The sequence below is a fragment of the Mus caroli genome, chromosome 9, assembly GCF_900094665.2.
Source record: "Mus caroli chromosome 9, CAROLI_EIJ_v1.1, whole genome shotgun sequence".
Classification (NCBI taxonomy): domain Eukaryota; kingdom Metazoa; phylum Chordata; class Mammalia; order Rodentia; family Muridae; genus Mus; species Mus caroli.
The window spans coordinates 118,870,978-118,883,494 of NC_034578.1; the positions used below are offsets into that span (position 1 = coordinate 118,870,978).

General features: G+C 38.2%; 1 protein-coding gene across 1 annotated transcript in view; it reads left to right on the top strand.

Moving 5' to 3' along the window:
• Sacm1l (SAC1 like phosphatidylinositide phosphatase) overlaps nucleotides 1-12,517 on the top strand; it is a 62,982-nt gene that overhangs the window by 12,324 nt on the left and 38,141 nt on the right. Inside the window, exons 2-5 of the mRNA XM_029481841.1 lie at nucleotides 674-771; nucleotides 5,335-5,409; nucleotides 7,106-7,233; nucleotides 10,835-10,984. Of these exons, the coding sequence (XP_029337701.1) occupies nucleotides 674-771; nucleotides 5,335-5,409; nucleotides 7,106-7,233; nucleotides 10,835-10,984 (451 nt within the window). The remainder of the gene's footprint in view (nucleotides 1-673; nucleotides 772-5,334; nucleotides 5,410-7,105; nucleotides 7,234-10,834; nucleotides 10,985-12,517) is intronic.

Sequence of the window (12,517 nt, forward strand, 5' to 3'; positions counted from 1 at the left end):
AAAACTTTATAAAGAAGTCTGTTTTTCAGGTTTACTCAAAATTTCTCTTGTGTTATATATTTTATTACCTGTCTTTGACTCCCATGCTGATGTAATGCTTAGCACATAATTTTTAAATGGACATTACTCAGTATATGTTACACTGGAATATAGCTTATATATACATAAAATACTTTCTGCAGATGGGGCCTCAAGTTAAGGGAGGTCTGGTAAGTCAGTAGTAAAAATTAGTGGGGGCTTTTGGCTGTGTGTGTGTGTGTGTGTGTGTGTGTGTGTGGAACACTTGAATTCTGCCTGCATGGCAGCAGCCTCACTTCTCCAGTTAAGGGCTGCTTCATCTGCACTGTTTCCCACCTTTTTACTTCCTGTTCGTTAGTTCTTCTTATTTTCTGAATTAGTCCTTAATTATGATGAATTGTTTGGCAGGGCCTTGTGCAGACAAGGCAAGTACTTGTCTGCTGAACTATATCCCTAACCCTAACCCTTTATATAGCATCGATTTACCCTGTAATAAGCTTATTAACATCCTAATTACTGTGTGAATTCATAAAGCTAATGAACTTAGTAATACCATCTATTTAGCAGTAGGAAATTATGCTGCACTAAAACCCTACTGTAATATTTTTTTGTCTTGATTTTATTTGACTTATTTATGCCTGCCAATTTTTTTTAGGCATATTACACCTGAAAAGTTTTACGTGGAGGCTTGTGATGATGGAGCAGATGATGTACTCATCATTGACCGAGTGTCCACAGAGGTCACCCTTGCAGGTATGTCTAGCCAGTTCCAGAGCATCCCAGGAAGATGCAGGTATGTCTAGCCAGTTCCAGAGCATCCCAGGAAGATTCAGTACTGAGATCGCAGTGATTAAGACTGTCAGTGGGACATCATTATGAAGCTCTTTGAGTGTCTTATTAGAAAGCTTAGTTCTTGCTGCCTTAATTAATTTTAGGGGGAGGTGTTTTTTGAGAAAGGATTTTGCTATATAGTCCAGGCTGTCCTAGAATTCATTATGTAGCTTAGGCTGACCCAGAACACTGGATCCTCCTGGATCTACCTCCCATGTGCTAAGATTATAGGTGCATGTTACCATGTCTAGGTCAGAATTATTCCTGTTTATCTGTATTATGATAGGTTTGATTTCAGTATATAAACTCATTTCTAGAGCTAACACTTGAATGAGCGTGAAGATGTTTTTGCTTTAAGTATCAGAAGCTTTCACAGCTGCTTTTGGTTTTGTTTTCAAAATTTCATAACTAAAAGTTGTAAATATTACAAGCAATGTTTATTTTTTAATCTAATTTCATTTTTTGCTTCTCTTGGGTGTGAAAAATATTTTTGCTCAGTTGTGTTTATGGAGCAATCTGAGTTCTGAAGAAATTAATATTAGTTTTGATGACAATGTGCCAAGTAATAGCATATTAGAATCTCTTATTTCATTTATTAAACACCAAGTAATAGAATATTAGAATTTCATATTTCATTGGTTTAGTACCAGGATACTCACATTAGAATGTTATTTTTTTATTTTTATTTTTTTAGTTTTTTTGAGACAGGGTTTCTCTGTATAGCCCTGGCTGTCCTGGAACTCACTCTGTAGACCAGGCTGGCCTGGAACTCAGAAATTCACCTGCCTCTGCCTCCCAAGTGCTGGGATGAAAGGTATGTGCCACCAGGCTCGGCTAGAATGTTATATTTTATTGATTTAACATTTCCAGTTCACTTCCAGGCAGTTATATGTTTCTTTGTTTTTAAAGATTTATTTATTTATATGAGTGCACTGTAGCTATCTTCAGACATGAGAAGAGGGCATCAGACCCCATTACAGATGGTTATAAGCCACCACGTGGTTGCTGGGAATTGAACGTAGGACCTCTGGAAGAGCAGTCAGTGCTCTTTACCACTAAGCCACCTCTTCAGCTCTATTTCTTATTTTTAAGAAAATCTTTGAAGGTGTACTTTTCTTTGTTTGTTGTTGTTTGAGACAGGGTTTTTCTGTATAGACTTGGCTGTTTTGGAACTTGCTTTATAGACTAGGCTAGCCTTGAACTCACAAAGACTCTCCTCTGTCTCCCGAGTGCTAGAATTAAAGGTGTGCACCACCACAGCCTGACTGAGCTCTACTCTTTTAATCCTAGCACTTGTGAGGCAAGGCAAGCTGATCTTTGTGCATTCAAGGTCATCCTGGTCTATATAATAAATTCAAGGCCAGCCAGGATTATCTATTGAGACTTATTCTGAATAATGACATGGAGACCTTTATTAATAAGCTTCTAGCACTGTAACTGAGCAGAATCTGAGCCATTTTAGCTCAACAGTGTTGGCCTGGTTACTTACCAGGCACGCGGGCCATTACCTTTCATCTTAGTCCTGGCCTGGCATCTCCTCCTTCCATGTCCTGATGGTGACTCTCAGGGTCCCATGTCACCATTTGAGACCCTTTCACTTCTCTGGGCATTGAAGTCTTGCCTTATCTTCTCATGCCTCGCTATTGGGTGTTCAGCCCTTTATTTAACCAATCAAAAGGTGATGGAGACCATTGATTACAAAATGCTAAGGCAGGAGATGCTTAACAATTCCAAAATCTGGCCTGTAATCAGATCTCTGCCAATTCAGAAATCAGCATTTGAATAATATAAGGATAATCTTCACACAGTGTACAAAAACATTACTCCAACAGAGGCTCTATCTCAAAAGATTTGAATAGCCAGAGTATGTATTTAGTAATAATATTTCAGTAGGTAAAGTAAAATGTAAAGATATTTCCAGTAGATTAATAGGTATAAGAGAAATATAAATAAACTTACTATATGTATGGGTAACTGGTTATTTCTATAAACACCTTAGTTTTTCTTTGACAAAGGCCATCAGAGTTCTGTTTTAGGTTGATAATTAACATGTTCTGTCTCTTGATCAATCGTTTCTCTTCTAGGTAGCTGATTAATTTTTACTCTTATTAATATACTTCCAGAGATATATTATACCACTCAACACTATTACTACTTTACTCACTGGTGATATGAGCTACTGCTTTGTAAGTGTTTTAGTAAGGTATATTCTCAGTTATTTTTGGACTAGCAATGACTTTACTTGTAGGTAGAGATTGAAGCTCCATTTTGGTAGACTGAAGTGTTATGGTCAAGACAGACTTGAAGTAAGGTGATAGTACCAACAGTCCTTGATAGAGTGAAATAACTTTGATGCAAAGTCAGTAATGGTGAGGGGCTGTGTCTCTTCCAGTTTCTCTTTACCAATAGCAATGTAGTCTGTGGCCATAGAAAATTGATTATTTTTCTTCCATGAAAAACTAGCACATATCCTGAGAATTGTTACAGTTTCATTGTTATTTTGCTGTGGCCAAGAAATCCTACTATTCTACCAGTAGTACATTTGAGTTTGCCAAATAATCTCAGTATATTCAGAACAAAATATTCTCATGAGCTGTTTATTGCTCAGGAACTCTTCTTTTTTTCCCCCATCTTTTTCTTCATTTATAGATACAATCTTGCTATGTAACCTAGGCTATCCTTGAACTTGATGTATAACTCATTCCTAGTTTTCCTACTGGTTATTATAGAATATTATTGTTAAATCAGATGAATTATTGAGCACAAACATAAATGGATCTTGACCATTTTTAGTATTTTACTTAGAATTAGTTATTTAAAATAAGAGAATTACTACTATCACTGACTTTAAGAACCAGGACTTGTGTTTACAGTAGTGAGATTCGGGTTGATAATAAGTTGAAAGAAAACTGGAAAAAAAAAAGCAGCTTAATAAAGTTTTTCAGCAACATAGCTTCGAGAACTTTGTGTTAGAGAGAGTGACTGCTTTCTTTTACTGTCCCTCAGAGTTCTGTTCTCACATGAGTGTGTGAGAGATGAATAGTGGTATTTGAATTTGAATCACCCAAAATAAGCTTGTTTGATTGGAATTCTTCCACCTGACGTTGGGGCATTATTTTCTAAACAAAATTACTATAAAATATGTTCTGTGAAACGTATTGGCTGAAAGTTGAACAATTCTGAAATGCATTCTCTAAGATACAATTTTATTGAAAGAATTCAAGGTAGTAGTTGGCTTTTTGCCTGCCTGTGCGCAGCGCACTGCTGTTAGACACGGGAGGAGGAAGCTCTGGCTTCCTTTCTTCACTTGACTCTCCTTCTATGTGAAGATGAGACTCTTGTCTCAAATCCTTACTTCTACTTACTCTCCTTTTTATTTGATATTTTCTTTATTTACATTTCAAATGTTTTCCCCCTCCTAGTTTCCCCTCAGAAACTCCCTCTCCCCTCCCCTTCCCCCTGTTCACCAACCCACCCACTCCTGCTTTCTGGCCCTGGCATTCCCCTGTACTGGGGCATAGAACCTTCACAGGACCAAGGGCCTCTCCTCCCATTGATGACCGACTAGGCCATCCTCTACTACATATGCAGCTAGAGCCATGAGTCCCACCATGTGTTTTCCTTGGTTGGTGATTTAGTTCCAGGGAGTTCTGGGGGTACTGGTTAGTTCATATTGTTGTTCCTCCTAGGGGGCTGCAAACCCCTTCAGCTCCTTGGATACTTTCTCTAGCTCCTTCATTGGGGACCCTGTACTCTGTCCAATGGATGGCTGTGAGCATCCACTTCTATATTTGTCAGGCACTGGCAGAGCCTCTCAGGAGACATCTATATCAGGCTGCACTCACTGATAAGTGGATATTAGCCCAGAAGCTCAGAATACCCAAGATACAATTCACAAAACACATGAAACTCATGAAGGAAGACCAAAGTGTGGATAATTCGGTCCTTCTTATAGAAGGGGGAACAAAATACCCATGGGAGGAGTTACAGAGACAAAGTGTGAAGCAGAGACTGAAGGCATGACTATCCAGAGACTGCCCCACCTGGGGATCCATCCCATATATAACCACCAAACCCAGACACTATTGTGGATACCAAGAAGAGCTTGCTGCCAGGAGCCTGATATCGCTGTCTCCTGAGAGGCTTGACCAGTGCTGACAAATACAGAAGTGGATGCTCACAGCCATCCATTGGATGGAGCACTTCTACTTCTCTTATTAAAGGGATTGATAGTGCTCAGTCTCTGGCAATATTAGAAATTACCGACAGCTTATTTGATGAAACTCAAGTATGTTGTTTTTGATACCATCTTCTTATACTATCACACAGACTTCTTTATTTTATGTTCTGCAAAAAATGGAGGTCTGATAGTAATGAAAAATGCTAGTTTTTGTTTTTAGAATAAATTGTCTAAATTGATTTACTTGAAGTTACCGAAACTAGATTTCTATTTTGTTGGTGAGATTTTCTATTTTTCTTTTTAAGTCAAAAAAGATGTTCCCCCCTCTGCTGTTACAAGACCAATATTTGGGATACTGGGCACAATCCATTTGGTGGCAGGTAAGAGAAAATATGCCATGATGAGCAAAGAAAGTAATTAAACGAATAACATTAGGTAATGAAAAAAGTGTTCTTCCTGTCATTCTTTAGCTAAATCTCTAGGATAAGTATTTGTCCTTAGTTTCTAAAAAAAATAATATTCTCTAAACAGGTAAATTTATCATCCTGATGTATTCTTTTTAAAAGGAAGATTTCATGTTTGATTTTATTCTACAGTTGAAATCTCATAAATTTTTATAAACTCTGAGAACATTTAATGTTTGTTTGTTTGTTTGTTTGTTTGTTTGAGACAGGGTTTCTCTGTATAGTCCTGGCTATCCTAGAAGTCGCTATATAGATCACGCTGATCTGGAACTTACAGAGGTCTTCCTACCTCTGCCTCACAAGTGCTGGGAGTAAAAGCATGTACCACTATGCCTGGCCCATTTAAAACATTTTAATACATTGATTTATCAGAGTATGCCAACCCTTAAACTTATACTGAAACGACAGCATATGTTACACTGTAATATTCGGTATGTGTTATTAAGAAGGTATTTGTTTGAGATATGGTCTTAATCTATAGCTATAGCTGGGTTTGAACTCACTCTATATTCAAGGCTGGCCTCCAACTCACTATCCTGCCTCTGCCTCCTAGGTGCTGGGATTATAGGCATAGGCAACAAGGTGCATTTCCATCTGAATTACATTTTATTGAACTTTTTAAAAGTTTCTTTTTTTTTTAAATTTCAGTCACAATGTTAGGTGCTGATTACAATAGATTTCAAATGTTCCTTTTCTTTTTGTAGTTCACAATCTAGTAATGGAGATATACATGTAATGAGATACTATAGCACAGTATGACCGATTCTAGGAAAGGCTTATATATGAAACCTCTGCACACGGCAGTTGGAGGTAGATCATGGAACCCATAGATCATAACAATTAACCTGAGAGCTGGGATTATAGGTTGGTGGTAGTGTTTGCCTATCATGTGCAAGACCCCAGCTTCTGTTTTCTCTCTCACACAAGGAAGAGTGAGGGAACTGTGTTTAATGATCAGGGTAAAGATGAGTGTTGTGATAGGCTGTAAAGATGAGCTGTCATAATGCTGATTTCTAACTACTGCTCCTTTGTAGGGTCACAGTATCTAGGTAGGTGTTCTGCCCCAGCACATTTGTGCACCATTTAGAGTAAAGAGGACAAAGGAATGGTGTCGAGAATTCTAGTATTTCAAAGTACAAGCTTGGAAAACAACAATAAGCAGAGTCCTGTGTGCCTTGAGATTGACGGGAGAGAAAAAATGTTTTCTCTCTCTTCTCTGCCAGCTAAGCTCTACTCTCTGCTCTCTGCCAGCTAAGCTCTACTCCTTGGCTATCGAAAGGTTTGCTTTTTATCTTCTTGAGAAAAATACTGATTGTCCTTTTAATAGGATTTTTTTCTAAATGTATATTACTCTTTCTATTCATAAATTTTAAGAATGCTTTGAAAAATGGGCCTTTTATTGGAGGAGCTCAATGCAGTCTCATTTTTCCAGGCTTTAAAGTTGACATATAAGGGCTATTAATTTGTGTTTTTTGTTTGTTTTTGTGATATGCTAGGACTCAAACCCAGGGTCTTACACATGATGACCCTTAGGCTCTACCACTGATCTTAATCCTCAGCCCCATTCTGTGTGTGGTTTTTTTTTTTAATATTTGCCTTTTCTTTTTTTCAGGTAATTATCTTGTTGTCATTACCAAAAAGATGAAAGTAGGTGAATTTTTTAATCATGCAATCTGGAAAGCCACAGATTTTGATGTTCTTTCTTATAAGAAGACAATGTTGCACTTAACTGATATTCAGGTAAGACTTTAGTAGTTATTAATTACAAAGATGGATTTCTTATAAGCCTAGTCATTAAACAATTTGTAAATAAAGTTGTTGTACTCTGTTTCTACCTATCCATGGAGATACTCTGTAAGGGACCAGAGAGATGACTCCGTGGTTAAGAGCACTGAGTGCTGTGCCAGAGGACTCTGGATTTAATTCTCAGCACCCACATGGTAGCTCACAACTGTCCAGGTCCAAGGGATCTGACACCTTACACAGACACACGTGTAGGTAAAACATCAATGCACATATTTTTAGAAAAATCATTAAAAAAACAAATTTTAAAAGTTTATATATTTTGTTGGATTTATTTTTAAGTAATGAAAAATTTAAATTATGAAGTTCTTACAGAGAAAAAAGGACAAATAGAGTGCCCAAGCACTTCATACTTGCTGGGTGGTGATGACACAAGCCTTTAATCCCAGCACTTGGAAGGCAGAGGCAGGCAGATCTCTGAGTTGGAGGCCAGCCTGGTCTACAGAGCAAATTCCAGGATAGTTAGGAGTACACAGAGAAACTCCTGTGTTGAAAAACCAAAAATAAATAAAAATAAAAGAACTTAATACTTGGCCCTAGCCGACTATTCACTATAGAAAAATAAAATATTAGATACTTTTGAAATTGTTTTCCATTTCTTTTTTCTTCCAGAAGAAAGTTTTCTTCACTGTTAATCACATGGGACAGACACACACACACACACACACACACACACTCACACACACACTTTAGAGAGAGAGAGTGTGTGTGTGTGTGTGTGTGCACAGAATGTGTGCATGTTTTCACATACTCTTCTCTGTACTCATTTCCTTTGCCTACAGATGTCAGTCACTTGGTTTAGTTAACACTACACCCCTAACAGCACAGTAACTGTTAGTGACCATGGCATATTAACTGAGGAAGTAACTTTGCAAACATGAAAGTGCAAACAAACAAAAATGATAACTCTGAAAGTGATTTGAAATTGGACATAATGATGGAGCCATAGAGTAACTTGACTAGGGGAATATAGCAGTCACCAGTCTAGAGACTGGGAATAAAGCCAGAGGTTTAGTTACCCAGTTATCATCACAGTGGAGTGGCTGGGACAGAAAGGAAGAGCAAGTGATAGCCACAACACACTTTCTGTTCAAGAAACTGCCAGAGTATTATATGGTATTCAGAGTGCAAAGAATAAAATGCCAAAACTCCTTTAGACTTAGAAAAGTTGGTAACATTTACCAATGTCAGAGTAAATGACAATCATAAATGACAAGGAGCAATCAATGGGCAGGCACTGCTCAGGTTTCTTGATAATTTTTTTGAAGTAAATTTTTTTTTTAGTTTTTATGTTTCTGATAGTTTGAATTGTAAACTGAACCCAGCAGTACCTACTACTTGATGTAGTGGTACACACTTGTAATTCCAGCACTTAGAGACTAAGACAGGAGAAACCAGAGTTCAGGCCCACATGAGCTGTATAATGAGGCTCTATGTCAGAGATGTAAACACATGGCTCGTTAAATGCAATGCTAACGTTACTTTCACTGTTCATTTATAAGTTGTAATTGCTGGGGTTCAGGGATTGCCACACAGAGCACGTGAACACTGATTTCAGTTAAGCAAGAATAGTTTATTGAGTGCATACCCCAAGACTGATCAGGTCCACAACAAAGGACTTGTGAACCTAATTGTGGTCCTAGTATGTAGTAGCATGTATCAGCTGACTTGTAAGCTGATTGGTCCTCTTAGGAGACGTTCTCAGTGTCAGCTGTGGATAGTGGCTTCTGGGAAGCAGAGCCTGAGAACCTGAATTTACTTTCACTTTATGAGCAAAATGGAGACTGGATACAAAATGGCTACAGTAATGTTAAAAGGAGAAGGCCTCAACAGCAGTAAAAACATCTTTTTTCCCTTTGGTTTTTGAGATTGGGTTTCTCTGCATACCCCTGGATGTCCTGGAAATCACTCTGTAGACCAGGCTGGCCTCCAACTCAAAGATCTGCCTGCCGTTGTGTTCCAAGTTCTGGAATTAAAGGCGTGTGCCACCACCAACTGGCTTATGTTTGTTGTTATTGTTTGGTTGGTTTTTAAATTTTATTTTATGTATATGAGTACACAGTGTAGCTGTACAGATAGTTGTAAGCCTTCATCTGGTTGTTGGGAATTAAATTTAGGATCTCAGCTCACTCCAGTTCACTCCAGTCAGCTCTGCTCACTCTAGTCAAATAAATCTTTGGGCTCCAGCCCAAAGATCTCGTCACGGGAGGTTGTGAGCCACCATGTGCTTGCTGGGATTTGAACTCAGGACCTTCTGAAGAACAGTCAGTGCTCTTACCTGCTGAGCCATCTCACCAGCCCCATTTGGTTGTTTTGTTTTGTTTTTTAATTTTATGTGTATGAATGATTTGCCTGCATGTATGTATGTGCCTGCAGAGGTCAGAAAAAAGCCTTGAGCCTCTTGGAAATAGAGTCCCGGATGATTGTGACCTGCCATATAGGTGCTGAGAACTGAACCCCAGTCATCTAGAAGAGCAGCCATTGCTTTCAACTACTGAGCTATCCCTTCAATCCCAAGAACATTTTAAATATTTTCATAAAACTCTTAAAGGTTATAGAACAATCAATTTTCCAGTAGCTTATATGGAATAATTTATGTTATTAATGCAAATATAACATGGTATGGTGGTGCATGCCTTTAATCCCAGAACTCTGAGTTTGAGGCCATCTTGGTCTACAAAGTGAGTTTCAGGACAGCTAGGGCTACACAGAGAAACCCTGTCCCCCCCCCCCCCCCCCAATTATACATCTATATCATGGTAAACTTTTACACTGGTACAAAGTAAAGACTAACAAGACTTATTTTCCAAAAGTACTTTTGCTTGAAATTTGTATGATACTTTCACAAATTGTATTGTTCTATTCCACTTTTAAATCTTTGTGTGTGTGTGTGTGTGTGTGTGTGTGTGTGTGTGTGTGTGTGTAGACTGGCAGGTATGTGCCATGGTCCACATGTAGCAGTCAGAGGACAATTTTAGGTGTTGGTCCTCACCTTTGTTTGAGACAGGTTTCTAGTTTGTCTCCACAATCACTGGTTCATGAGCTTTCAGGTACTTTCCTGTTTCCACATTCCACCTTACTGTGGGAGCACTGGGATTATTGGTGGCACCACTGTGCCCAGGGGTAGGTGGGTCTTAGGGATCTGAACTCAGGTCCTCATGCTTGCATGGCAAGCATTGTACCCACCAAGCAATAATCTACCAAGCTCTCCCTATTGAGGTTTGGAAACTTTCTAGAAGTGATTAATGGAATTACAAAGTTACACCTCTTCAGAATGCTTGTTTCCAAAGTAATTTAGTGTTTGTTTTTTAAAAATGCCCTTCCCACCCATCTCCATTGTGTAACTCTGGGTGTCCTGGAACTCACTGTGTAGACCAGGCTGGCCTCAAACTTACAGAGATTCTGCCTGGAGTGCCTAGATTACAAACATACACATTTAAAAATGTTTTATACTTGCGTATTCTTTGCTTGCTTGCTTGGTTTGTTCTTTTCTTTTCAGCTGTGCCCTGTATTAAATGCTCCCTTTTCTTTTTTACAGTTACAAGATAATAAAACTTTCCTAGCAATGCTAAACCATGTCTTGAGTATGGATGGATTTTACTTTTCAACAACGTACGACTTGACTCATACTTTGCAGCGACTATCTAACACGAGTCCAGAATTCCAAGAAATGAGTCTCTTAGAAAGGGTAAGCTGGATCTTCAGGTATTTAATTTTTTTTTAATTGCTTTTAGAATGGGCATGTCTCTTTTACCTATAATATTTATAATTTTTTCCCCCTACCACCTATGTTCCATCCTGGAGATAAACTCAGGGCTCATATGTGCTAGGCAAGCACTCGCCCATTGAGCCATACCCCAGCTCTGTTTTGATTTCCTTTACTCTTGACTGTATTAGAATCTCATGTGTGACTTTGAAAACATACCATGTTTCAAATTCTTATCACAGGCCTCACCAAGGGCCCTACCCTGTGTATATACACACAGCCAAAATTGAGATAAATTGAGGTAAATACTTAAGAATCTAGTCACACAGGTGATTACCCTAATTAGATTCGTACTTACTTTGCTTACTTTGATCAGATGAAAACTTTTCAGAATGTGTATATGCATGGTATGTGCGTGTACACATAATACGGTGTTGGAGATTGAACCCAGGGCCTTGTACATATTAGGCAAGCACTTTACCACTGAACTCCATTCCAACCCCAGAGTTCATAATTTTTCATAAATATTACCAACCTATTAAATGTAAACTTGGGTGTCAAGTCTACAACTAGAATTGTGTTTTGTACATTTGTGATTTCATTGTTCTTAGTTCAGCACTATTAGCAACATAATTAAGCTTATAAAAATAAAGTCAGTGTTCTAATAGGTAATGGCCTGTGAACTGTAATGCTTTTTAAGTAGAAGAGATAGCAATTTATTGATTTAAGACTCTGAGCCAGTTATGAAGGTACAGGCCTGTAATCTCATCTCTAGAGGTGTTCTCTCATTCTTGATCTTGTTCTGCTCCTATGTTCTCACATCAGGGTCTCACTCCCAGGTTGGTCTTGAAGTCACTGTGTAGTCCAAGAAGGCCTTGACTTTTGAATCCTCTTACCTCAGCCTTCGAATGAGAGTACAAAGCTTGTGCCACAGGTTTTGCTAAAATGAGTGTACTTTTAATATTAGGTTTTAAATGCCCTCAACCGAGTTTCTGCTGCTTAGGGATATGGCTTTTTGCTGCCTTGGTTTTACTCATCTGTTATTGTTTTACTTTATACGTGAGGTGCTGGAGCTTAAACCAAGCACTTCATACATGGTATGAAGCATTCTACCATCAAGCCATGTCCCTAGTCCTTTCTTTATTTTTTTTTCTTTAATTAACAAATCATGGACATACTTAGGGGCATACAGAATTATAAAGGTTGCTATCTGTAGAACATTGCCAGTCGTGGACCGACTAGTGAAAATGATAAATTTCTCTAATTTAGTATTTTAGCTATTTAGAGTTAAGATTTTACATTGTAATCAAGTAAAATTGTATGTTAAGTTAGATATAAGCTAAATAACCAAGAAACTGGGCTTTTAAGCAAATGAGACCGATGCTATTTAAAACCAATTGCTGTCCTCCTTACATGTCTATCAAACTTCTCTCCTGTTTCTCCTGTGCTTGCTGTATGCCAGGCATGTACTACTTAATGGGGACCCAAAATGAAAAACTGAAGGCCTTGTGCTAT